Consider the following 24440-nt stretch of genomic DNA (forward strand, 5'->3'; position numbering starts at 1 on the left):
AGGAAGAAAGCAATGGCAAACCACTTCTGAAAAACCTTACTAAGGAAACTGCAGGGACTTGTCCAGGCAGTCTCTGAGAATTGGACATGATTGAAGGGATAGAAAAATGAATATGTACCATTTTTAGTCAAGACTTCCTTATGAGTTAGTCTCATTCATTTTCACTCTTCATTTTTGACTGTTGTCTTTTTTTAATTTTTGTTTTTAACATTTTTATCTGTAACTGCCCAGAGTCATTGGCAGTTGGGCAGCGTGTTGTTGTTGCTATCATTAGTTTCCCCAGCGGCTAATATAACCTGTTTCTCCTATCCCTCTCCTGCAAATGATCTTCACATCTAAAAAGCTACACTAAATTTATTTCCTTTACTTCAGGCCAAACGTATTCTGAAAATTTTAGAAGATATCTGAAGTACTAATGCAGTTTTCAACTTCCTTATGCAAAAACCTTATGGATGTAGTATCAGTGTAACAGTGGTCTCACCATTTGAGGCTGCTGGAGATATTGGGAATTTTGAGGACATGTGCCTGCCCTCGCAAAATGGCTGCTGGACTCTTTACTCATTCACAAAATGGAAGCCATAGGGATCCAAGTAATTACAAAGCACCAATTTACCTTGCCATCTCCTAGTACAGGATTCTCACCGTTGTTCCTTTTCTGGGCATGGGGGCACAATTCTAACACAGCGCTGAGCTACAGCTGCTCATCATTTTCATTTTTAAAGAAAGCTTAGAACGTGAGAGGCATTCTTGGAAATAAACTCCTGCTGGACTCAAGCTTTGTAGCATGCCAGCTTCCCATTTTTCTTAATTTGAAAGATTTTTTAATGTTCAAAGTCAGATCGGGAGTGAATTTGTCAGGCACCAAAGGAGGTGACTCTGGGTTCATTTATGTTCCTGGGTGCCATGTTGGGGCGTGTATCTTTCCATATATTAATATTTCAACTTTTAATTAATGTGTTATCTTCTCCTGGAGCATATGGTTTGACTTCTGACTACCTAATTTAATTACAAAAAGAACCTTAAATTTGTTACAAACAACTTAAAGCTAATGAAGCTTCAAATCATTATTCTGACTTCTATGAATCCAGCAAGCAATTTCAAAAATCCTTGAAAATCACTCCAAAGCCTTAGTTGGCCATGGCAATTTCTTTACAGATATTTGCTCCATCACTTGTCATTTCAGGACAGCCAAGAAGGGCTGTTACTCTTGAAAGTCTAATCTAAATAATCATTCTGGGCTCCCGTGAATAAAGTATGTGGTGAAAAGATAAATCCAATAAGGATGTAAAAAATAATCCAAAAGTCTTCAGCTTTTTTTTTTTTTTTTTTGCTCTGAAAGTATAGGAGTTGGGGCATTCTTCAAAAAGTTTAGCTCACCATAGCAGGTTAGAAGCAAAGGGTTTCCTAACTTAATTACATGGTATGGTCTGAAGAACTTATTACTGTTCAAAAGATGGAAAACAGTGTTGGATGATGGATATCATGGAGGCCTGACAGAAACAAAAAGTTTAGCCAGGACAAAACTATCCTTAATTTCAGAGTATTTTTAAAACAGGTTTTCCAAGCTCCTTCTAGCAGTAAAAAGCATTCCTATGTAGCTATATCATATTCTCAATTATCTGTTTCTCTCATTTCCCATAGTTCAAATTTCAGCTCGAAAGTTCCTCTAGATAGGCCCTCCTGTATTAAGTCAGTGTTTCTCAACCTTGGCAACTTTACAATGTGTGGACTTCAACTCCCAGAATTCCCCTGCCAGCATTCTGATGGTTCACCTTTCACAAACACGTTACAATTGGGAAAACCATGCCTATGACAGCATACACCTTTGTTGTCAAGATGTCTCTGCATGTCAAAATTTGTGTAGATCTGTTAGTCATTCTCTCAAATAGCAAGTGTTTATTTTATGGCAAGTCACTATGCCTCTGAATTTTTAAGCCTAGGAAAATAAAAGTTGGTTACTGTTTCAATTTCTTCTCTATTTGCATTGGGTCAGCATTGCCTGACATATTCTTAGGATTTTTTTTTTTTAGTACTCAGCAGCAGATTGGCTTTTCTACTCCTTTCATCTTCAATAAGAAATTAATCAAAGAGGCATTATCAGCATACCTTAGGTTATTTATGTTTCTCTCAGCAATTCTAATTCCAATTTCTATTTCTTCTAATGCAGCACATCTCATGATATGGTCTGCATATAAGTGAAATAAGGTGACAGTTTACAACCTTGGCACACTTTCCCAGTTTTGAAACATTTTGCTGCTCTATATTCTATTTTAATTGCTGCTTCTTGGTCATCATACAAATTCTTCAGAAGGCAGAGGAGATGCTCCAATATACCCATTGTTAAGGGCTATCCATACTGTGCGGTAGTCTACACAATCAAAAGCGATATAATCAATATAGCAAAAATGGATTTTTTTTGGAATTCCCTTTCTTCTTTAATTACCCATAGGATATTAGAAAGAGGAGCCCTCCTTGTGTTTTCATGGTTTCAGATGACATCAAATGTGTCCTTCAACTCCTCCACTGCAATGTCCAGGGGTCCAAAATCTCCAATCTTAAGTCTCAATCTCATAAAAGAACTATTGTGATAATTAATATTCCTAAGTGAAGCTGAGAAATGTTGCTCCATCTGTGATAAGTACCTTGGAAGCTATCTGCTAACAAGATTGAAATGGAAGATACTACTGGCATGGTACCAGACCCATGAAACAATCTCATACTTTGAAGGATACAAATGTCTCTTTTCTTCGTTACTGTGATGCTGTAGGAGGCACCAATCCTGCTAAGGCTGCACTAAAAATAAATATACAGAATTTTTGAAGGAACTATGATGTTTCTGCTCAGAAAAGGTAAGCATGTAATATGGAGTACAGGCCTTCAAAAGGAATTTTTTTGCAACATGAAAGAATGACCATGGGGGGAAAACCAACACAGAAGTCGTCTTTCAGTCTCCCAACACCATATTAATTCCATGCAAAGCATAAGAAAATTGGGTCAACCCATGCCATGAACTTCTTAAAGGGAAAGGGAGGAATTTCATGGCAAAATTCCAGAGGTCAAAAAACTTCCAAAACCAAACACAAGTTTGAAGGAGCTCACTTAAGATAAGGGAGATCACAATTTATTCCATTCCTGCAAGTTATGGGGGGAGGCAAGAAACTACAGAGGTCAGTGAAACTGTACATTTTGACCTCAAGAAATCTTACTCAGCAAATTATCTGCTTTTGCTTTCAAATATTTCTTTTTCAACCACAAGAGGTAGAAACTTGCTTTAGAATATATTTAAAAGATTTTATATGTAAGTAGAATTCTATATGTAAGTAGAATTCTGTGACTAATATGATTTTATATGTAAGTAGAATTCTGTGACTAATATGATTTTTGCGGTTTTCCAATATATTGTCCTTCTTGAAGCAAAATTATATGTCCAGTATATCTTTTTTTTCCCAGAACAACGTGAACAGAATGTGAACACTATAGTGGAAGTGACCTAGCAGACTTTCAGACCTGTAAGGATCATTTTAATCATCTAGAATTTACTATTTTCAGTACCTTCAGTCAAATTGGTCACTGCTGTTCCAGTACTGTACCTTTATAGAATCAATAAATACTGGTTTGATGACTTTTTTTTTTACAGATGTGGTTCATCTGATGTATTATATTATCTGTTTACATGGCTAGTGGTTGTATGGAGTGTTTAAAGGTGTAGTTCCTGGAAATACTAGGAGCACCATGAAATATTTTGCATGATTTGTCCAAGTTCCTGCTAATAAACAAAGACAACAGAACAAGTAAGGATGCGCTAAATGACACAAGAAGGATGTACCAGCTGAAGTACCTTGAATAAACTTACAAATGAGTAAGTCTTAGCTCCTGATCTTCCTTGACCAATTCCCTAATCTCTTAAGAAAGGCACATATATGTTTAGAGATTTTGTTTATTGATAAAACTTGTTCACTGCATCTTTCATAAGAGATTTAGAGTCCTTGTATATTGCACATTCACATGCTCAACAAATTAAACTGCTGGTCAGTGTTCTGATTCTTCTTACAGAAACGCTTCCCTATTACTGCATTAGCCATTCCATGACATTATTTTTGCCTTGTCAGTTTCCAATTTCAGGCTGCAAAGAAATGAAAAATCCAAAGGTTAGTTGGCAGTTTGCTCATAAACTGAGAATGTAAGCAGAGAATGCAATGAAAAAAACCTTTTTATACATATATGTTACACTGTCCTGCTCCTCCTAGGAATTAAATGCTCGACATTTAAAGCAGAAAAATTGTGATCCAAATGAGTTTGTTTACTTATGGAAAACAACTCACCAATTGAAGACTATGTAGTCATACAACAATGGTATCTACAGTCAATTCTTGTTATTTGCGAATTATTGCTACTTATTTTATTATCACTACTCACTAAACTTATTTGTAAGCGCAAAATCAATAGTTACTTGTGGCACCTTCATTTGTAGACATGCAGAGCAATGAAAAACTTGAGTCATCCAATGCATAGGTTCCCAGCTGAGGTTTCAGTATTCACTAATTCAGTGTTTACAGTGACTTTATAAAATGCACTACAGGTAGTCCTTGTTCAGTGACCATCTGAAGTTACAACAGCGCTGAACTAGGGGACTTATGACTGTTCCTCATAGTTGCAGTCGTTGCAAGTGGTCACATGATCGCTTGGCAACAGGCTCACAATTATGACAGTTGCAGTGTCCTATGGTTACGTGATCACCATTTGTGACCTTCACTGCTGGTTTCCAACAGGCAAAGTCAATGGGGAAGCCAGCAGGAGGCTGCAAATGGCAATCATGCGATCATGGGATGCTGCGATCCTGTGGGACTCACCTAACATTGGCAACTGGAACTGCCACAACTGCTGTTGTAAGTCGGCGTGGTCACGTGATATCGCAGTTTATGACTGCATCACTTAGTAATGGAGTTGCCAGTCCCAATTACCATTGTTAAGTGAGGACTACCTGTACCATGAATAATGAGAATCCTCTGTATTTTGAAAAGTCTCAAATATGGAAAAATAAATAGTCCTACCCACCAATTTACAATCTATACAGGTCAAGACAGAAAAGAAGATGAGACAGAGGTTAAAGGCTTGGGGGAGATTTTAAGATGTGCAAAGAGGAATTGGTAATATGGATGTCACAAAACAGTGATTAACAGTCTGATGCAGCCGAGAGGTTATATATTGGCAATGTGGAAAGTAGGAGGTAAGAAAGAAAAGTGGGCCGAGGTAAGAAACCTAATGGTGAAGAGAGTTCCTAGTTACCTGGAGACAATTTTAAAAAAATGAAGAAGGTGTAATGAGAAAAACGATGTGGGCAAAAACCAGAAAAGCCAAGAAATGGACCAATAATGACAATACTCAATCTTTGCAGTAGAGGGCAATAAAACCACAGCCATTTTGGAAGAATGAATACTTCAAGGGTTCTTGGCAACTAATGGTGTGAAATCACTGAAAAAAATTCCAAAATTTTAGGGAGAAGTAGAAATTACAGCATTCCCAGGGAGAAAAAAGGGGAAAAAGTGATGTTTGTTCTAAATTAGACCACAGTAATCTAGGATAATGTACAACCCCCCTTTTTTTAAAGAAAACAAGAGGGAAGAGAAAATGTGACAATGAAAAAGGAAAAAGGAAAAAAGGAAAAAAAAACCAATGTTTTAAAATGAGAGAACAGAAAGAGAGCAAGAAAGCAAGGGTGTCATATGTACTCTTTGACAATATTTGAAGAATACCTTTGATAAATCAATGTTTCTCTGCCCAGTTTATACATGTAATATTATTGTAAGGATAAAAATGGAGTAAGCCCCATGTAAGGCCTTTTGGGATCCTTAGAGGAAGACTATATATATATATATACATGCTCTGAATAATTTTTTTTAAAAAGCTTTTATTTGTCAATCAGAAGGTAAAGACTAAGCTGCTGGTGTGCAGCCATATTTCTGCTGTAAGTAGGGAAAATTAGAAGCTAACTCCCAACAGAAACATGCTAGGATCAAAGAACCAAATCTGAAACACAGAGCTGCCTTCTGCAGACTACTATTAAGTTCCAACTTGTCAAGTTCTCTAACAAACACTTTTAAACGAAAGTAAGCACCTAAACCAGTGTCTCTTAAAGTATGGTCCAAGGATCCCTGGGGGTTCCCCAAGATCCTCTCAGGGGTCCATGAAATCAAAATTATTTGCCAGCCTATGTTGAAAAATAATACAATATTAAAATCCCATCAAACAGTTATGAGAAGCAGTGGTGGCAGTGCCAATTTTAATTTTTAATATGGTAAATATTGATAACTATAACTGATACAAACAAAAGTCTTTTGGGGTCTTCCATAATTTTTAAAAGTGGGAAGGGGCGCTGAGAGAAAAAAGTTTTAAAAAGTTTAACAAAGACTGACTTAAACAAATTTTAAAAAACGATCTTAAAAAGGCACCATACTGTTTTAATAACAAAAGTGGTTATAATTGGGATTTTCAAAATGGGATACTGTACAGTGAAAATTAAGTTATAATAAAAATTATGATCACTACCAAAAAATCCCATTCCAACTGAGCCAGTAGACTAAAAGACAGGGGATATCACCTGAATCAACTAACCTATAACAATGTGTCTATTTTTTTTTATTTTTTTAGAATATCTGCAATTAAAAAAGCATAAAACAAAAAATTTAAAATGCTAGCAGAAGTCATATGTTCCAATATTTTATTTGGAATATCAATTCTCCTAACTCCCAATATTATGCTAGGCATATTAATTTACATTCAGATGTTATGCAATCTGAGAGGAACAGACAGTTCCTCAGATTTTCCCTTTATATTCTCCATATTCTTTGTGATGTCTAAAACAGAATAATCACAACTATTCCTGTGCAAACTCTCAACATGGGAAAAGTTTTCACTTTGAATGCTGCAAATAAACGAGAAGGAGCAATATGCGAGGGCTTCGCTCTTCCTGATTATTTTGTGTTGCAGACTGTTTACAGGAGATCTGTCTCTTCTAACTGATTAATATTTTTAAAAAACGAAACAGACGTATTTCTCCCTGACAAGCAGTTCTGATTGCACACATAATAAATGTACTTAAAAAAATAACTTTAGACTCATTATTTAATAGTGAGAGGACAACAATCCTGACAAATGTCCAAAGACCCCACATGGTAACCCTGACAGTGAATCTAATGCAAGGGTAGCAATCTGTGGACCATATGAGCCCCTCTTCCAGCCCCATTTTGTGGCTCCCATGCTGCTGAATTTCTGCAGAAAAATGCAAAATTTGAAAGGATAATTTAATTGACTCCAAACATAGAAAACAGAGGCATTACATTCTGTTTATGAAGTAATACACATATTTCCTCTCAAAGCAACATTCCAAAAACTAGGGAAGCAGGCTCAAAATTTTACCTTTCTCCCCAGCCCTTTGGGCTGTCACTTATATGCCCTTGCAACTGTTGATTCAAAGCCAGTGTTTCTCAGCCGTGGCAACTTTAAGATGTGTGGACTTCAACTCCCAGAATTCTGGGAGTTGAAGTCCACACATCTTAAAGTTGCCAAGGTTGAGAAACATTGCTCAAAGCAGTAAAGGAACAGAAATCCAAGTAATTTGATTGGGTAATCGCACATGCTCTAGTTCCAAATATCTGTTAGCTACTCACTGGCAGAAGTTCTTGCTGTGGGTTCTTTGAAATCTGAAGTGCCATGATCCTTGCTCGTTTGTGCAGCTCTTCACTGTGATCTGCTTCAGCATCACACTTCCGTTTTGGAGAAGTCTGGCCACAGTGGGACTGCCTTAGTGCTATAAAAAGGAAAGTAGAAGGGGTGCCATTAGACATCATCTTCTAGAACCTCAAATATTGTCATTTAGGCATTCAAATATTTATTGCGCTAGGTAGAAGGTACAAATACTAACTAAACGGGAAAAAGTAGAAAGGGCTACTTTTCTCTTAGGTAAAAGGTTTCTTTTTTTACCATTTTACTTCAGAGTTTCTCAATGAAGGCAGTACCATGTTTTTCCTCTTTTACTCCTGGGCAACCATTAGAAAACATTACTCATTCTAGTTTCCCTCTTTGAAAATCCTACCAAGACACCCTGTATTTTGCAGGCTTTGCATGCAGGACTTTCCAAGAGGTACATTAAAAGCGAAAGAGAGGTACATTAAAATTTTATTGGAGGTACATTAAAAGCAAAAGTGATGTCTAATGCCCATTGAAAAGTTTGTTTAATTTGTGGAAAACACTTGCTCACTTGTACTGCTGTAGCTTCCATGGGCTGAAGAAAAGTCTGTGGTTAGATTACTGAAGTCTTCTATACAGGATGGGACAGAGGCCAATAAACCTGAAAAAGTGACATTTCTATTAAAGAACAGGCCTACTTTTTCACTGCAACTTGAAATACATTAACACACAGACAACATCTAACTTACTCTAACTTACACATCTGGGTCATATGTACTAGAGTAAAGCCTCAGATGTTGGTCTGCCTCATAGAATTGGGACTAATGAGAAAATTCTCACTAGGATTGTACAGAGCTCTAGGGAGTTCTAAGGCTCTAAGGAGCTATACTAGGCCTGGTTCTCTCAAGTGAATGGGCCTTTGGATCCAAAGCTACTCAGACCGTTGCCCAAAATAATTTATTTTCAGGCCTAGCGATTTACAGTCATAGAACTTTCAGTGGTATAAAGGAGGTGTTGGAATGGAGGTGTTTCCTGCTAGAACTTCTCTACTTGGATGAAAAGGGCCCTTTCTTGCTTCCCCACTCCATTTGGGTGACCTGGAAATATATTAGGAATGCACTGTTCAATATCCATGAAACTCTAAGAATTTATTAGATCTTACAAGCTGAGGACTGCATAATTTCCACATTTATATAAAATGATTTAATATATATCATTTTAATTCAATCAATATGTTAACCTAGTTACTTAGGAAGCTAAAGATATCATATCAGGAAACGAATATTTAGCAAGAGTGATAGTGTTTTCAAACCTCCCAGCCTAAGGTCCATGTTTTAAGAGCATCTAGTGACGGTTACTGGGCAGTCTTATTCAGAAGTTAACAGTGATTGCAGAAACATGGCAAATAGGCAGAATCCAGCAGGGGCGTCACCAGGATCCACTATTTTTGTCAAAATGATGAAAGCAGGGTTATACTTGCTTTCACAATGCAGATACAGTACATCCCAAGAGAATTATTGTTTATTTGATCTGATCGAACAAATTGGTTTTTACGATTTAGCATTGTGTGACATCATTTGCTATAGTATCAAGAAAAAAAGTCTTTTATAAGTATTTCTCCCCAGAATTGTTGAGACTTAAGTGGCATTCAAATTTAATAAATTATTATTATTAATTATTATATATACATACAAAGTCCTCTGTAGCGTGAGAGCTGCTGATAAATCTGCTTCATGCGTTCAATGTTTAGTCGACTGGTCTCTGCATGGTTCACCATGGGTTTGGGATAGTCTATTCCAATTATACATTTTGCTGCCTTTTGCACTGACTCCGGGGCATTCCAGGGCTCATAGATATAGCGTGATGGAAAACCTTTCAACTGGGGTAGATACCGCCTGTAGAATAAAACAATAAGGACTATATTTGATCCTTGTAAATAATTTATATATATAACCAGCCATCCCAATTATCTAAAAAGATGAGCTTGTATTCTTATTTAAAGGATTTTTACTCTACTTATGCAAGATAGCCCCTGCCTGTGAACTGACAATCTAAAAATGTGCTACAAAGGGGTGAAAAGGGGATAACAGGAAAAGGAAGAGCACATTTTCAACTCTGCTTTAGTGTGACAAATGTTTTGGTGATATTGGCCAATATGCTCACCTAATGTAGTCACCGCTGGGATCTGTACGACGCCCAAACCCAACAGGACAGTAGCAGTGGAAAAACTGCTGGAAGAAAGCGCTGCAGGAAAGCCACATCCAGCTACCTGCATTCACACTGAAATCTGCATCCAGAAGCAGTTCATCAAATACCTGTTGAAAAGGAACCAGAGAGAACTGTTGGGAAGGTCTTCAAGGGAGGCTTCGGTGGTCAGAATCAGAGAGGGTGTTCAGTGGCTGGTACAATTTTGATGAGTGGGAAAGAAACAGAATTTTAGACTGTGAGTATGTCATGTTTTTGTTGATCTTATGTTAGCTGCTTTGGAGGCTTTGTCAGCTATACAAAGTTCTGATGTTTAGTGACTCTGACCCTGGAGAATGAATCCAATTAACAGCTTTGTATTTTATTTTTATACATTTTATTTTTGTACTACTTCTCCCAATGAAGCCAAGAGCCATGTGTACCATATCAGTGCATCAACACACATTTTCCATAAAATTGCTTGATAAAAACAATCCATGTAAAATCAACCCCCATAAAATAATAAAACATTAGAATATAACAATTTATAACAAATTCAGGTTCAGGACAGTCTAAAAGGCAGCCTGATCTTGGAGCAGTTGTTATCTTGCAAATATGTACTGAAATGACATTTAGAATAGGACAGAGAAGAGGTGAACAAAGAAGCTTTAAATGATGCTTAGAACAGAACGAGGGAAGGCAACCAGGAGAAAATCCCATAATTGAGGTGCCACCATCACTGAGGCCCTGGTTCTATCTACCATTATGCAAGCAAGGCCTACTTCTGCTGATCTTAATGCAGGAGATGGGTGATATATGGGAAGCAGGCCTTAAAATATTTGGGTCCTGAACTTCTAATACGAATTCGCTGATCTTTGAATTTGAAGGCAAAAATGTGCTTCAGAACATATAAGAGCATTCGTGTACTGTAGCATCTGTTTGCAACTCCTTAAAATGGTTGTCCCTTCCCTGGATTGTGTGGCTGCCAGTTGCAGTGCAATCCGGGGAAAGGTTTAAAGAGTTTAAATATATAAGGAGTTGCAGACAGATGCTATGTGAGTGTCCCACACACTCCAAAGCATATTTTTGTTATTGAATTTGAAGCCATGCACCACTCTACTACTTATGCCTTTACTGGCTAATGTCAACACAGCTGGCCAGTGCAGCACATAGACCAGTGCTATACATTTACAATTAACTACCCCAGTTAAGACTTGACCAGCTGATTTTTGCAGCTTCTGAACTGTTTTCAATGGTAGACCATCTTGCAGTAATCCAGTCATAAAATTAATAGGGCCTGATTCCTGAAAATAAGCTACTGTATTAGGCTCCAGTTAGGCTGAGTTGACACAGCAGTGGAAATTGATATCAGCACCATGAACTTAGTATCTGTAGAAACACTGCAACTATAAACAACAATGCCACTGAACTGTATTCCAGTTGAGTTTGGTTTCTGGAAATTAGCCTTTCAGTTCCTATCATTTCCCACAGGACATTACTACTGCTATGTTAAAATATAAAGATAGTTTCAGTAGCTGCTTAATCAGGGCCAAGAATGGAATCCACTTCCTGTTAGATACTGTTTTCAAATCTTTTATTCAAAATGTTCCTTAAAAAAGGACTTATCAACAGGATTCTCTAAGAGAATACTTTCCTTTATAAGAGAACAACTGTTTTAGTTCCTTGCTGCCTATATAACCACTTTTTTTAAAATAACAATAATCCAGCATTTTTTGCCACTTTCTGACATGACTCACCCTCACTCCAGATTCCCAGCTGATCCAAAGGTCACCTCTGGTTAGAAAGCAGGCTACAGCATGCCGGGCCAGGTGATGAATCCAACCCTCCTGTCTCAGTTGGGTCATAATAGCATCAATCCAAGGGAAACCTGTCTTGCCTTCTGCCCACTTTGCCAAGGCTTCAGGATTCCTGTCCCATGGGATCTGAATGCAAATAGGATTTCCTTCCATACGGTCAAATTTAGGATTATTTGTGGCAGCTGTATAAAAGAATTCCCTCCAGAGTAATTGGCCATAGAGCGACAGAGGCGGAGTGCTGTTCCGCTTCACCTAAAGAGGGCGAGAAGATCATGTCATATTGGGTACACCTTTATCAGTCAGCAAATGAACTCTGAACTTATTTTGGTTCCAAGTTAAACCTACCTAAGGAGTAAATTTTCAGGAAGCTTTTAATTGGAGATCCTGGTGGTTTCAGAAAACATTCACTTAGGGACCAAGGGAGCAAGCCTCTTTAGAATACAACAGTCCCATTGAGCTCTTTACCAAACATCTGATAATCTGATAAGAATATTTGCTTTAAACCTTTGTTGTATATGAAGTCTACTAGAAACCATGAACTTCAGGACGTTAAAAGCAAAGCAGTTTAAAGCATCTGATACAAACGGTAATCCTGTGAATGTACGTCTAGAAGGTTCAAACTGAATAATTAATTCCAGACACACCCATTCTTTTGGATTTTATGTTGCTGATGTGTTCATATTCCCTTATTTTCAATAGGGAAAAATGTGTGTATAATTTAAAAATAATGCTATTTTAAACCTGGTTTTGTTGCTTTTATTATTTGTATGTATAATTGTACTTTGTTTATTTTAACTTACAATTCAACCATATAACTTAAAAGAAGCCTAAAATATATGAATAGCCCCAGGAAAGATTCAACACTAAAGTAAAGTAGAGATAAGACCAAGGAATATAATACCTGGAAACAGTGCATTATTACAATATGGTGTGGTAAAGATATGATGGGAATTAACATATTCTCCAAATCATTTCACTTCCTGGTGATTGCAAATCTTCTTTCCAAATCTCATTTCCTCACCTTTTTGTAAAGTTCCCAAAGCCGATAATAGAATAAGCGACAGGACAAGCAGCCGAACCGAAGATAGGGACTCAACCCTGTGGGGCTGGCCAGCAACGAATTGGCATTCATCCTTGGCCGTTCATAGTTTGCAACCCATGCCTTGAAGATATCAGGACAGAAAAAAATAAAAGTGAATCAGAAAATAAGATTCAGTATTTCTTGATAAAAAACAATGTTGCTTGCTGCTATGACCAAAATTGTTATAAATATCTTCAAATATTTATGCATGGAATAGTAGAGACATCTTAGCCATCCAGATACAATGTCACAACTGGTAGCAATGTGAATATCACACTATTTTTTAAACTCAGGCCCATGTTTCATCACAGAACTGACTTGATCACTATGGTTATCTAATAGAATATTATCTCTTTCAACACAACCAACTTATATCAAACTAGATACAGGATAAAGATCAATCAGGTTGACCTAAACTGCCAGAAAAAAAAGTGTATGAAAAATTAGCTTTATAAAGACATCACATGAATACTCCACAGCCTTGGATTTTACTTTTAGCACATACTGAAACATAGCTTAGTTCTTGGCCAGGTGTAATATACACCTTAGTCAAATTTTCAGGGAGGTGGCAAGAATTTATAATGAATTAGAATCAACGACCGCAAATTACATTTGCCTGCATTTGCCAAAAAAAAAAAAGAAAAAAGAAAAAGTGAGACTCCAATAAGTATCTACATTAGAAGGGAAATGATACGAAAAAGGATCTGAGGGGAGGAAAACACAAAGAATATTTTGGCTTGTGACATTTCTCAGCCACTAGAGCAAAAGAAGGATTACTTTTGGGGTTTCATTAATACATGACATATTTATACCTCAAAAATGTAAGGCAGTTCAGCCTGTTTTAAAGTCAAGTGACATAAAAAACATTATCCGTCCCTGAAAGGTAGTTTTGCAATGCAGATTAGGGATGGCTACCTTTCTTTCCAGATGCTTATCCAGACGAGTCAAGGCTTCGGTCTCCCCTCCCTGCCAAACAGCTGGAGCAAGTCCCTCAGTGGGAAAGCCTGAGTGAAAAAAGGAGTGCATCTATTAACTTAAAATTCAGGCAACATGATCAGTATCTCAAGCTTTACCTGAATTGTTTGCTGTATGTTTGCTAACCACATGCAGAACTGTTAAACTGAATATCTGGAACAAGTCAGGTACATCTTTGGGAAAAAAAACCATTTGACACACATATGCACACACTGCAGCTTATGCTATTAAAAAAGGGCCATGTCTTACTCTTTTTGAAAATCCTTTTATTATAAGCTTTAAAAGAAAAAACTCATGTTGAAAACTTAGGGGGTTAGAACTCAATATGGCAACAGCCATACAGAAAGTCCTTGCTTAACGATGGTAATTGGGGACTTGTAAAAAAGCCAGAAATTTTGGGGTTCAAATACATGTAATGATGCAAAGGGCTTTAAAGAACAACATTCAACTGAAACCAGAACTTTTCTTGCTGGGATTAATGGACAGTCAATTAGAAAAGAGCTATGGAAGATTATTGCTGTGATTATGTGCTAAAATGGAAAGATTCAGCAATACCCACAATGGAGGAATGGTTGGTGAAGATGACAGAGCTAGCAAAGATGGCAAAATTAACTTGTTTGATTTGAGAAAGATCAGCAACTACATTTATCAGTGACTGGAAACCCCTTATGGACTTTTTGCTGAAAGAACAGAAAAATTAATTTGTGGTTTATGGGTTTGAAGATTAGAAAGAGTAGCTTACAGTGGGGCAAAAAAGTATTTAGTCAGCCACCAATTGTGCAAGTTCTCCCACTAAAAAGATGAGAGAGGCCTGTAATTTTCATCATAGGTATACCTCAACTATGAGAGACAAAATGAGAAAAAAAATCCAGAAAATCACATTGTCTGATTTTTAAAGAATTTATTTGCAAATCATGGTGGAAAATAAGTATTTGCTCACCTACAAACAAGCAAGATGTCTGGCTCTCACAGACCTGTAACTACTTCTTTAAGAGGCTCCTCTGTCCTCCACTCGTTACCTGTAGTAATGGCACCTGTTTGACCTTGTTATCAGTATAAGACACCTGTCCACAACCTCAAACAGTCACACTCCAAACTCCACTATGGCCAAGACCAAAGAGCTGTTGAAGGACACCAGAAACAAAATTGTAGACCTGCACCAGGCTGGGAAGACTGAATCTGCAATAGGCAAGCAGCTTGGTGTGAAGAAATCAACTGTGGGAGCAATAAGTAGAAAATGGAAGACATACAAGACCACTGATAATCTCCCTCGATCTGGGGCTCCATACAAGACCTCACCCCGTGGGGTCAAAATGATCACAAGAACGGTGAGCAAAAATCCCAGAACCACACGGGGGGACCTAGTGAATGACCTGCAGAGAGCTGGGACCAAAGTAACAAAGGCTACCATCAGTAACACACTACGCTGCTAGGGACTCAAATCCTGCAGTGCCAGATGTGTCCCCCTGCTTAAGCCAGTACATGTCTGGGCCTGTCTGAAGTTTGCTAGAGAGCATTTGGATGATCCAGAAGAGGATTGGGAGAATGTCATATGGTCAGATGAAACCAAAGTAGAACGTTTTGGTCTAAACTCAACTCGTCGTGTTTGGAGGAGAGAGAATGCTGAGTTGCATCCAAAGAACACCATACCTACTGTGAAGCATGGGGGTGAAACATCATGCTTTGGGGCTGTTTTTCTGCAAAGGGACCAGGACGACTGATCCGTGTAAAGGAAAGAATGAATGGGGCCATGTATCGTGAGATTTTGAGTGAACCTCTCCTTCCATCAGCAAGGGCATTGAAGATGAAATGTGGCTGGGTCTTTCAGCATGACAATGATCCCAAACACACCGCCCGGGCAATGAAGGAGTGGCTTCGTAAGAAGCATTTCAAGGTCCTGGAGTGGCCTAGCCAGTCTCCAGATCTCAACCCCATGGAAAACCTTTGGAGGGAGTTGAAAGTCCGTGTTGCCCAGCGACAGCCCCAAAACATCACTGCTCTAGAGGAGATCTGCATGGAGGAATCGGCCAAAATACCAGCGTGTGTGAAAACCTTGTGAAGACTAACAGAAAACGTTTGACCTCTGTCATTGCCAACAAAGGATATATAACAAAGTATTGAGATGAACTTTTGATATTGACCAAATACTTATTTTCCACCATGATTTGCAAATAAATTCTTTAAAAATCAGACAATGTGATTTTCTGGATTTTTTCCCCCATTTTGTCTCTCATAGTTGAGGTATACCTATGATGAAAATTACAGGCCTCTCTCATCTTTTTAAGTGGGAGAACTTGCACAATTGGTGGCTGACTAAATACTTTTTTGCCCCACTGTATGGAAAGAAGAAAATTATGATGTAACCTTAGAGAGAGAGAGTAAAATATAAATGCATTTATAACCGCTGTCAAAAAGTTCGGAAGCTGCTTCTTTATGATTATTTATTTACTTAATTTCTATAACCACCCATCTCAACCAAGTAACTCTGGGTGGTGAACAATTTTAAAACAATAAGAACAATTAAAAACAATACAAATATAAATACATGTTTTTCTTTTCTATTTCTATTTCTTTTTCTACTTTCTTTCTTACTTATTCACTATTCTTTTTTATTTTATTTTCTAATATTTGTATTGTTTTTATCTTGTTAAAACATTCTTCAATAAAATTATATTTTTAAAAAATAGTAATTGGGACTGGAATTTCCATCACTAAGCAATGCGGTTGTAAAGTGCGACATCATGTGACCACGCTGCTTAGCAATGGCAGTTCCGACACTTCTGGTTGTCGTCATTAAGCGCGATGTCACGTGGTCACCATTTGCAACCTCCTGCCGGCTTCCCCATTGACTTTGCTTATTGGAAGCCAGCAGTGAAGGTCACATATGGTGATCACATGACTGCAGGATGCTGCAACATTGTAAATGCAGGCTGGCTGCCAAGAGCCCAGATTGTAATCACATGACCAGGGGATGCTGTGACAGCCGCAACTATGAGGACCCATTGTAAGTACCCTTCATTCAGGGCTTTTGTAACTTCAAATGGTCACTGAACAAGTGGACATTAAATGAGGACTACCTGTATAGCTTCCATCACAATTGTTTTAACTCCAAAGAGGTCATGCAATGCATGAGGGAAATACTTTCCATTTACTCACGTCTAACTTTATCCAAGTTATTCACTGACAAACTTTTCAGACCAATTTAATACGTAACTAATTCATTCATCATTCCAGAATTTAAACACTGTGACTAGGGTAAAATTAAGGATTGGAGCAGGAACAAATGCTTAGGTTTTTTTCCCCCCACACATATGTAATAATGTCAATCTCTGGCAAAAAAGAGCTACCACTTCAATACATAAAGAAGATTTGATGACAATTTAAACTAAAGTAGGCTTCTGGGGGAGGTATAGTGAACTGAAGATGGCTCTGCAAAAAGCAGAGCTTATGACACGGTAAAGACCAAAGAACCGGTGTGTGGACCAGTTCCTTGAAACCTCTCTGGATAAGGAGAGGACAGGAGATCGCCCAAATGTACTCCAGACAGCTGTTCTTCTTGAGGAGACTGCAGGACAGCAGTTTTCCGTGGGTTTGAGCGCTGGGAGACAATGGGATTAGACATCTTGCTTGCAACCATGGCAGAGACTTTTAAAGGACACTAACTTCACAAACTTCACTTTCTAATCATTTTTGGAAATTGCTCATTAACTACTTCTACGTTATTAGAGACCTTCAGAATGACAAGCTTGAAAACACTGGGTGAGCCTGACTTCAATCCTGAATGAAAGAAAATTTAATCATAAACGTAAGAATTTAAAGAACCTGAAATAAACAGCAAAAACCTAAATAAGATTTTGATCTTAGAAAGTTGTAAATGGACTAAGGGTCCAGATAAAATTGGAATATTTAAACGTTTACAGTAAGATTTTTGAATTAATTATAAAGTACAAACAGCTTCTTGTGGGAAATAGATCCTGTTTTGGTTTTTATAAGACATAACACAGATAAGCAATTTCACGATTTCAAAAACTAGACGCTAGACTTTAGGTAGAGGAAAGATATACAGGCCTGTAAAATGATGCAAAACATTATAACAATAAAAATACTGAAGGAGACTTTTGAAGAACGGAATCAGAAAATAGTAGCCACAATATCAACAGTGTCAGTATTGATGTCTGCTTCTACAGATAGGCTATGTTCAAAAGATGTTATTGAAGCAACGAGAGATGTAGAACAAATTTTAGCTGACAAGATAGAGATGGTATCGAAAGTGGATTTACAACTGACAGGTTAAGAGAATGACTTAGAAAAGGATGTTTCACTGGATCTACAAAAGAAACTGGCTGAGGTTTTAAAATTTAAAAGGGAATACAAATGACAAACTGAGAGTGACATGGATATTTTTTTCCTATTGGATTTATAAAAGAGTCTTGTTAAAGCCTTGAAGAACTCTATGTGATGGGACAAAGAAGAAATGAAGAGAAATCAAATCCTATGACAATATTTGAATGAATTAAAGATTAAGACTGTTAAAAGTAAAAGGAAGGAATATAAAGTTGGTTTATCAAATCAAGGTTAAAACAAGATATGTTGTTACTACTGGCAATCCTTTATGGACTTTCTGCTGACACCAGGACTGAAAGATGATGTTTTATGGATTTGTTTATAGATAAGAGAATGGATATGGGATGAAGAGATAAATGTTTGTAGCCTTAGAGGGGGTGAAGAATCACTAAATTTGTTTATACTTGTGATGATGAAGGTTGGAAGTCACTTCTTTGTATATTTTTTCTCTTTCTTTATTATACTCTTACTTTTTTTTCTCCTTTTTCCTTGCACTTTTTATTCCTTCTCTGTTCTTTTTCTTTCTTTAAGTTTAGTTTGTACTAGATTTTACTATAATAATCAAAATTCTTAATAAAAATGTCAATTTAAACTAAAGTAATGAATACTTTTTAATGAATTCATGTATAATGTATGAATGGAGGCAGTAGAGGAAAGGAGAAAGAAATGTCAAAACATACTTGGAAGTTCTTTTTCTTGACTCTGTTTACATATTAATCATCTGTTGATACAAATAATGTATTCTCCTTCCATTGTTGTATAATAATGTTATATGACATTCCATGGTCAACATTTTTGTAAATCCTCATATAAGGGCTATGTAATAAAATCTCAGAGAAGGTCTGATTAATAACAGCAATGGCTGCTGAAGCACATTAATTTTAGTTCATTATTATGGTCAAAAGATTAGCAGAAAATTAACTATCTTGTGAACTTCAAATAAAAAAAGAATGATAGTAAAGCAGTCAAACATGCTAGAAACTGTTCTGATTTCCAAAATAAACGTCCAACAACCAGGGACACATAGTAGCATTAAATGTTCTCTGAAATAATCACAAAACAGAAGTCAGAGATATTACTCTTATTTTAAGATGTTAAAATGTTCAAAGCAACACACAATTTATTGTCGAAGGCTTTCACGGCCGGCATACGATTATGTAACATACTAAAAACACCATTCTGTAAAAGTGCAGCATAACTTATCTAGCAGACTTAACAATGAATAAATTGAATAAATTGAAAAGTCAAGGGAAATAATCTCAGCAATGTTTACAGTAACTTCAGTAGTTTAAAACAATTGTGTGTTGGCTGGTGTGGGTCTTCCGGGCTGTGTGGCCGTGTTCTTGAAGTTTTGTTTCCTAACGTTTTGCCAGCACCTGTGACCGGCATCTTCAGAGTGCAGGAGCACAGACAGGAGCAGTTCTCTCTGTGCCTGCTCCTGCACTCTGAAGATGCCGGTCACAGGTGCTGGCGAAACATTAGGAAACAAAACTTCAAGAACACGGCCACACAGCCCGGAAGACCCACACCAGCCAACACACAATTGTTTTAAACTACTGAAGTTACTGTAAACATTGCTGAGATTATTTCCCTTGACTTTTCAATTTATTCAATTTATTCATTGTTAAGTCTGCTAGATAAGTTATGCTGCACTTTTACAGAATGGTGTTTTTAGTATGTTACATAATATGATGGTGAAAACAGAGTTTTTATTTTCTATTGCAAATTTCCCAATCCTTTTTTTTAAATGGTAAGATAAGAAAATCTCTAATAAACACTCCTTTGCTCAATTATATAAAAACAATTTCTAGGCACTCAGTTATTAAAATATATTATACAATATAGGAGACATAAATAAAACAAAATGCATTATTTTATTGTCAGAGGTTTTTTTTTACTGTTTTAAGATGAAGAATAACTGTAATGACTGTAATAAGATATTTATATAGCCACCTAGAGTTACATAAAAGTGGGATGGGTGGCTATATAAATTAAAAGAACAGAACAGAATATGGGCAGTGCTTAAAGAGCTGAAGGGCCAGGTTAGAGACAGATCATCCTGGAGAAGGGCTATCCATGCTAAGAGTTGACACTAACTTGATGGCACATAATCAATTAATCAATGGACAGCTGATCAGTTCATTTTCTCAACTCCAGAATGTACTGATAATCTGAAGGCTACTTTGAAACCAAATCCAGATCAAATAAGGCACTACAGCCCATCTGGGAAGTGCTCCAAGCCCCCCCAAACATACCCAGTTCCTCTAGGGATGGCACTCCATAGGTGTCATCATGGTTCTCTTGGATCTCTGTCTTGCACATCTCCATCTGTTGGCTTGTTACGGTGCTGACTGGCTTTTTTGGCAGGTCCATACGACTAATGATGGCCTGAAAACGTTTGTAAGTGAGGGGTGGCTTGTGTCCATTCAGGTCAATGATCCTGCAGGATAAAGAGACAATGAGAGAACAGCTTTGTTCCATGAGATGGGCAAGGAAAGTGTTTTGTCAAGCACTTCAGATCCTCTCCTTCCTTCCTTCCTTCCTTCCTTCCTTCCTTCCTTCCTTCCTTCCTTCCTTCCTTCCTTCCTTCCTTCCTCATTCATTCATTCATTCATTCATTCATTCATTCATTCATTCATTGGAAGGAAGGTGTTTATCTACTTATTTACTTATTTATTTCTTCACCCAGATTGTTCCCGTCATGGGTTCTTTTTACACTGTAACCAATTTGATTGACAGAGACTCAAAAGATCCACCAAAAGCACTGGACCCCAGACACTTGGATTTTTATGTCTCCCTGTAAGGCTTGGGGAGATGTTTTATTTTTTTTTAAAAGTATCCAAGATACAAAAGTGAAATATAAAACCTATAAGTCTATATGTGAGTTTTCTATTGTTTTTATCCTACATTCTATTGCTATTACTAATAATACTACAATTTTCTTTATACCATATTCTACTATTACTGTACTACACTCTATACTATTACTTCTACGGTAATTGCTATTGCAATAGCTATACTCTACTACTATTCAACTACTATTACAGTATTTCCCCTATACCACACTCTATTGTGTAACTATTCTATAACGACGTTTTCTTCTTACAAACACTGTTCTGCCTTAATTCCTCTCTCTGGAATTTCTTCTGCTTTTTTCTTCTCTGTTACTGGCCAGCATGTAGAGCACTTGCAACCTTCCACATAGTGCTTTTATACTTGCACTTTTTCTTGCTCTGCCTCTACAGTTCTTTTCCTCTAGACCATCCAGCCTCTGTGAAGGAAAAAATGCCTTCTTTTATTTGGTGGCTTTCTCTGGTGGCGACGGCAGCAGCAGCTACCGAGCTCCCAAACCACACGTGTCTCCCCTGTTCTCCTCCCGTCTCCTCCCCCACCTGTTTCAAGGTTGCAGCTTTACTGGCAACTCTGCCGTGATGACGCTGGAGAGAAGGCTCAACAGGAGGGGCAGAAGGCAGCAGAGGTGCCTGCAACTGTTTCTCCACAGCCTGCTCTTCCACAGTTTCCATCCCCATTAGCCTTCTGGAAGGCTTTATAGAGCTGGCTTTTCCCTCAAGCATTAGGGCTGGGAAGTTAGAGAAATCTGGTTGATTTGTCTGCCTGCAACTGATTTGCAAAATGGAAGGGACTTTTTGGAACTCAGGTGCATTATATTGTTGCTTTTAACTATTTGGGGTTGTTGCTTTGTTTTTTAACCTACTGTTAGCCACCCAGGATAACATTGGTGAGATGGGCTGCCATATAATGATGATGATGACAATGGCGGCTTTATAGCACACCCAACTCAAAAGATTCTGGGCAGGCTACAAGCATTTATTTATTTAAGGCATTGCCTGTCTCCAGACTGACTTCCAGGTGGCTCACAAAAATTATATACACAATAAAATATGGTAAATGTAAAATACACAAAACAATGAAAATCTACCCCCCCCTTTTATTACATACCTGAATCATTAAAAAAAAAAGGTTAAGTACCGCCCACTTCCCAATATATGGACCAAACACCCCACCATCCGCCAAGCCTGCTCCCTTCTCTCTCTTGACTATATTATCCTGTTGCTTTAATGCAGGGACAACATCTTAAATTATCCAAAAGTCTATCCCCTTTTTCTTAGCTGTAAATATGTGCTTAGGATTAGAACTAAGGGGGCACTTGCAGCCTCTCAAGCCCCTTTTTTGTCTTTTCAGAGATCCTCTGGCCATGATGGTTGAAAACTGACAGCAGAGTTTCCATTTTCAGGTGGGGAGCAGTTGAAAATTATATTGCAGTTTTTAAAGTAGACTTTACCACTGTTAGGGAAAAACAAAATAAAGAATACCATACTTTCACTCACTTCAATCCCACTTTCACTCACAGGTGTGATTTGGTCCAACACAATTTGCAACCTTCCACTAACCAAAAATGTTAAACAGAGTCCTGTGGCCACAAAACTGGACGAGAGTAAGAAATTTCTGTTGCCCCCCTCGTAAGTCTGATAAGGCTATCCAACCATAAATGTTTCATATGATAAAATATGCCCCCATTGCAAAACATCATCAATCATCATGAGCAATGTCTTTTATTCGTAATTTTAATTTTTTTTTTTTAAAAAAAAACTCTCCTTCCTTTGAATGTAGAATAATGTGAAAGGCCAAGGTAGCAGAATCCTGAACTTGGTCACTGCCGATGATAGTTAATTGGTAGTTATATTTTTTAAATGCCCCTCTCCATCAAGGAAACATCTTCGATCCTTCTCCCTTGATGTGTTAGTTTTCCAAATGCAAGAGCTCTTTATTGGGAGAACACCTACAATTCAATCCCATTCTTGCAAGTCTACATTAAAACACAGCACAGAATCTTGATTTAGCAGTCATCAGCACAGTGGACTGCACGTGAAATTTTCTCCTGGATTTCACCTAGAACCTACAGACAAGTACATTGTTTACAAATCTGTCTAGACAAATGTCTCAACACATGTAGTAGTGTTCTTCCCTGTGTGCCTGTACCACCACTACTCTATTTATTTTATGCCCACATTCTTTCTTGGTGTCAGGGTAGCTGGCAACTCTGGCTTATAGGTTTTGGTGTTCATGGACTGATTCATTCTTACGGCAACCCGGAATGGTTTTTGGCTTCTCAGACTGATTTATCCTTCTGATGACAGAATGGCTTCTTGGTCTGGCTTCTGGCTTCTCAGACGGACTTATTTCTTCAGCTTGCAGTAACCTGAACAGGCTTCTCAAACCGGTTTCCAGCATTCAGACTGGCTTCTCAGCATCATGGACTCGCTTCTCGAAGTGAGTCTGACTTTTGCTTTTTCAGACTGGTATACTCTGCCATGCCTTCCAAGGGCTCAAAGATGAACATAAAAAGGTCTTCCACTGTAGGTTCTTGCAATTCCTCTATGATTGCTTCCAAAGTGGGCATAGAAAAGAGTGAATTTTATATTGGGGGAAAGTAGGCGCTGACTGCAAAAGTATATGCTGGGATGCCCACTGTGTGTTTATGAGGATTACAGTGTAAAGAAACAAATTATATCTGATATTCACAAAGCCAAAGTTGAAGAAATGTCCTCAGTGTGTATGCAGTTTTATGTTGCCATAAAACCATTGGCAATTGCTTCTTGAAAATATAATAAAATGGGGCAGGAATCATCATCTGAGGCAGTGACGATAAAGTGGTATGTTCATGAACATTCTTGTGGTATAGATGTGTAAGATGTAGCAGCAAACATGAACACCAATCACATGAATTCCAAGCCAGCAATACATACCTGTGGTGGTTTATAAACATCATGTACTGCCAACAAATAAACCTTTGGTAAGGCTTGAAGTGCACCAACAGAGGAGACAGAGCCATTCAGTAAAAAGGTGAATTCATAGAGGATCTCTGGTTGGTATCATCCTACTTGTATAATGCAGACTGGTGTTCAATTCTCAAGAACTGCATGACAAATTTGCTCCTGAGAGAAAATCTGCAAGTACAGGTGTTACTTTGTGCAAATGCTGATGGAATGCACAGCTTAATGCTTGCTATAGTTAGAATGCCATGCTGTCTCAGGGTACTAAAGGACATCAAACATCAATTGCCATTCATTTCTTACAACTCACAGAAAGCAGAATTTGTAACCTCAGTTCTTCAATCACTTTGTGCCAAAAATCAAATGTTATCAAAACAAGGTGCTGAAAATATTACCTGAGTTTCTGAAAACTCAACTAACTCTGGACAATCTGCCTAAGAAGACACTGTGCATGAAAGATGGAAAATTTAAGTTCATATGTATGTCATATAACATACATTGTCCAGCCAAATGACCAGGGGATCAATCTGGCAATCCAAAATGTTAAGGAAAGCAGTT

The 24440-nt window shown here is 37.7% G+C and overlaps 1 protein-coding gene across 1 annotated transcript in view; it reads right to left on the bottom strand.

The window, feature by feature from the left end:
• Nucleotides 1–3919: 3919 nt before the first annotated feature.
• CRY2 (cryptochrome circadian regulator 2) overlaps nucleotides 3920–24440 on the bottom strand; it is a 40780-nt gene continuing 20259 nt past the window's right edge. The window contains exons 4-12 of the mRNA XM_007436574.3: nucleotides 20343–20527; nucleotides 13684–13772; nucleotides 12709–12849; nucleotides 11628–11939; nucleotides 9850–10001; nucleotides 9379–9581; nucleotides 8258–8347; nucleotides 7668–7807; nucleotides 3920–4123 (exon numbers count right to left, since the gene is read on the bottom strand). Coding sequence (XP_007436636.1) covers nucleotides 4106–4123; nucleotides 7668–7807; nucleotides 8258–8347; nucleotides 9379–9581; nucleotides 9850–10001; nucleotides 11628–11939; nucleotides 12709–12849; nucleotides 13684–13772; nucleotides 20343–20527 — 1330 coding nt within the window. The 3' untranslated portion in view covers nucleotides 3920–4105. The remainder of the gene's footprint in view (nucleotides 4124–7667; nucleotides 7808–8257; nucleotides 8348–9378; nucleotides 9582–9849; nucleotides 10002–11627; nucleotides 11940–12708; nucleotides 12850–13683; nucleotides 13773–20342; nucleotides 20528–24440) is intronic.

The sequence above is a fragment of the Python bivittatus genome, unplaced genomic scaffold (assembly GCF_059951505.1).
Source record: "Python bivittatus isolate LINGU-HERP-01145 unplaced genomic scaffold, Pbiv_v1 ctg000480_np1212, whole genome shotgun sequence".
NCBI classification, from domain to species: domain Eukaryota; kingdom Metazoa; phylum Chordata; class Lepidosauria; order Squamata; family Pythonidae; genus Python; species Python bivittatus.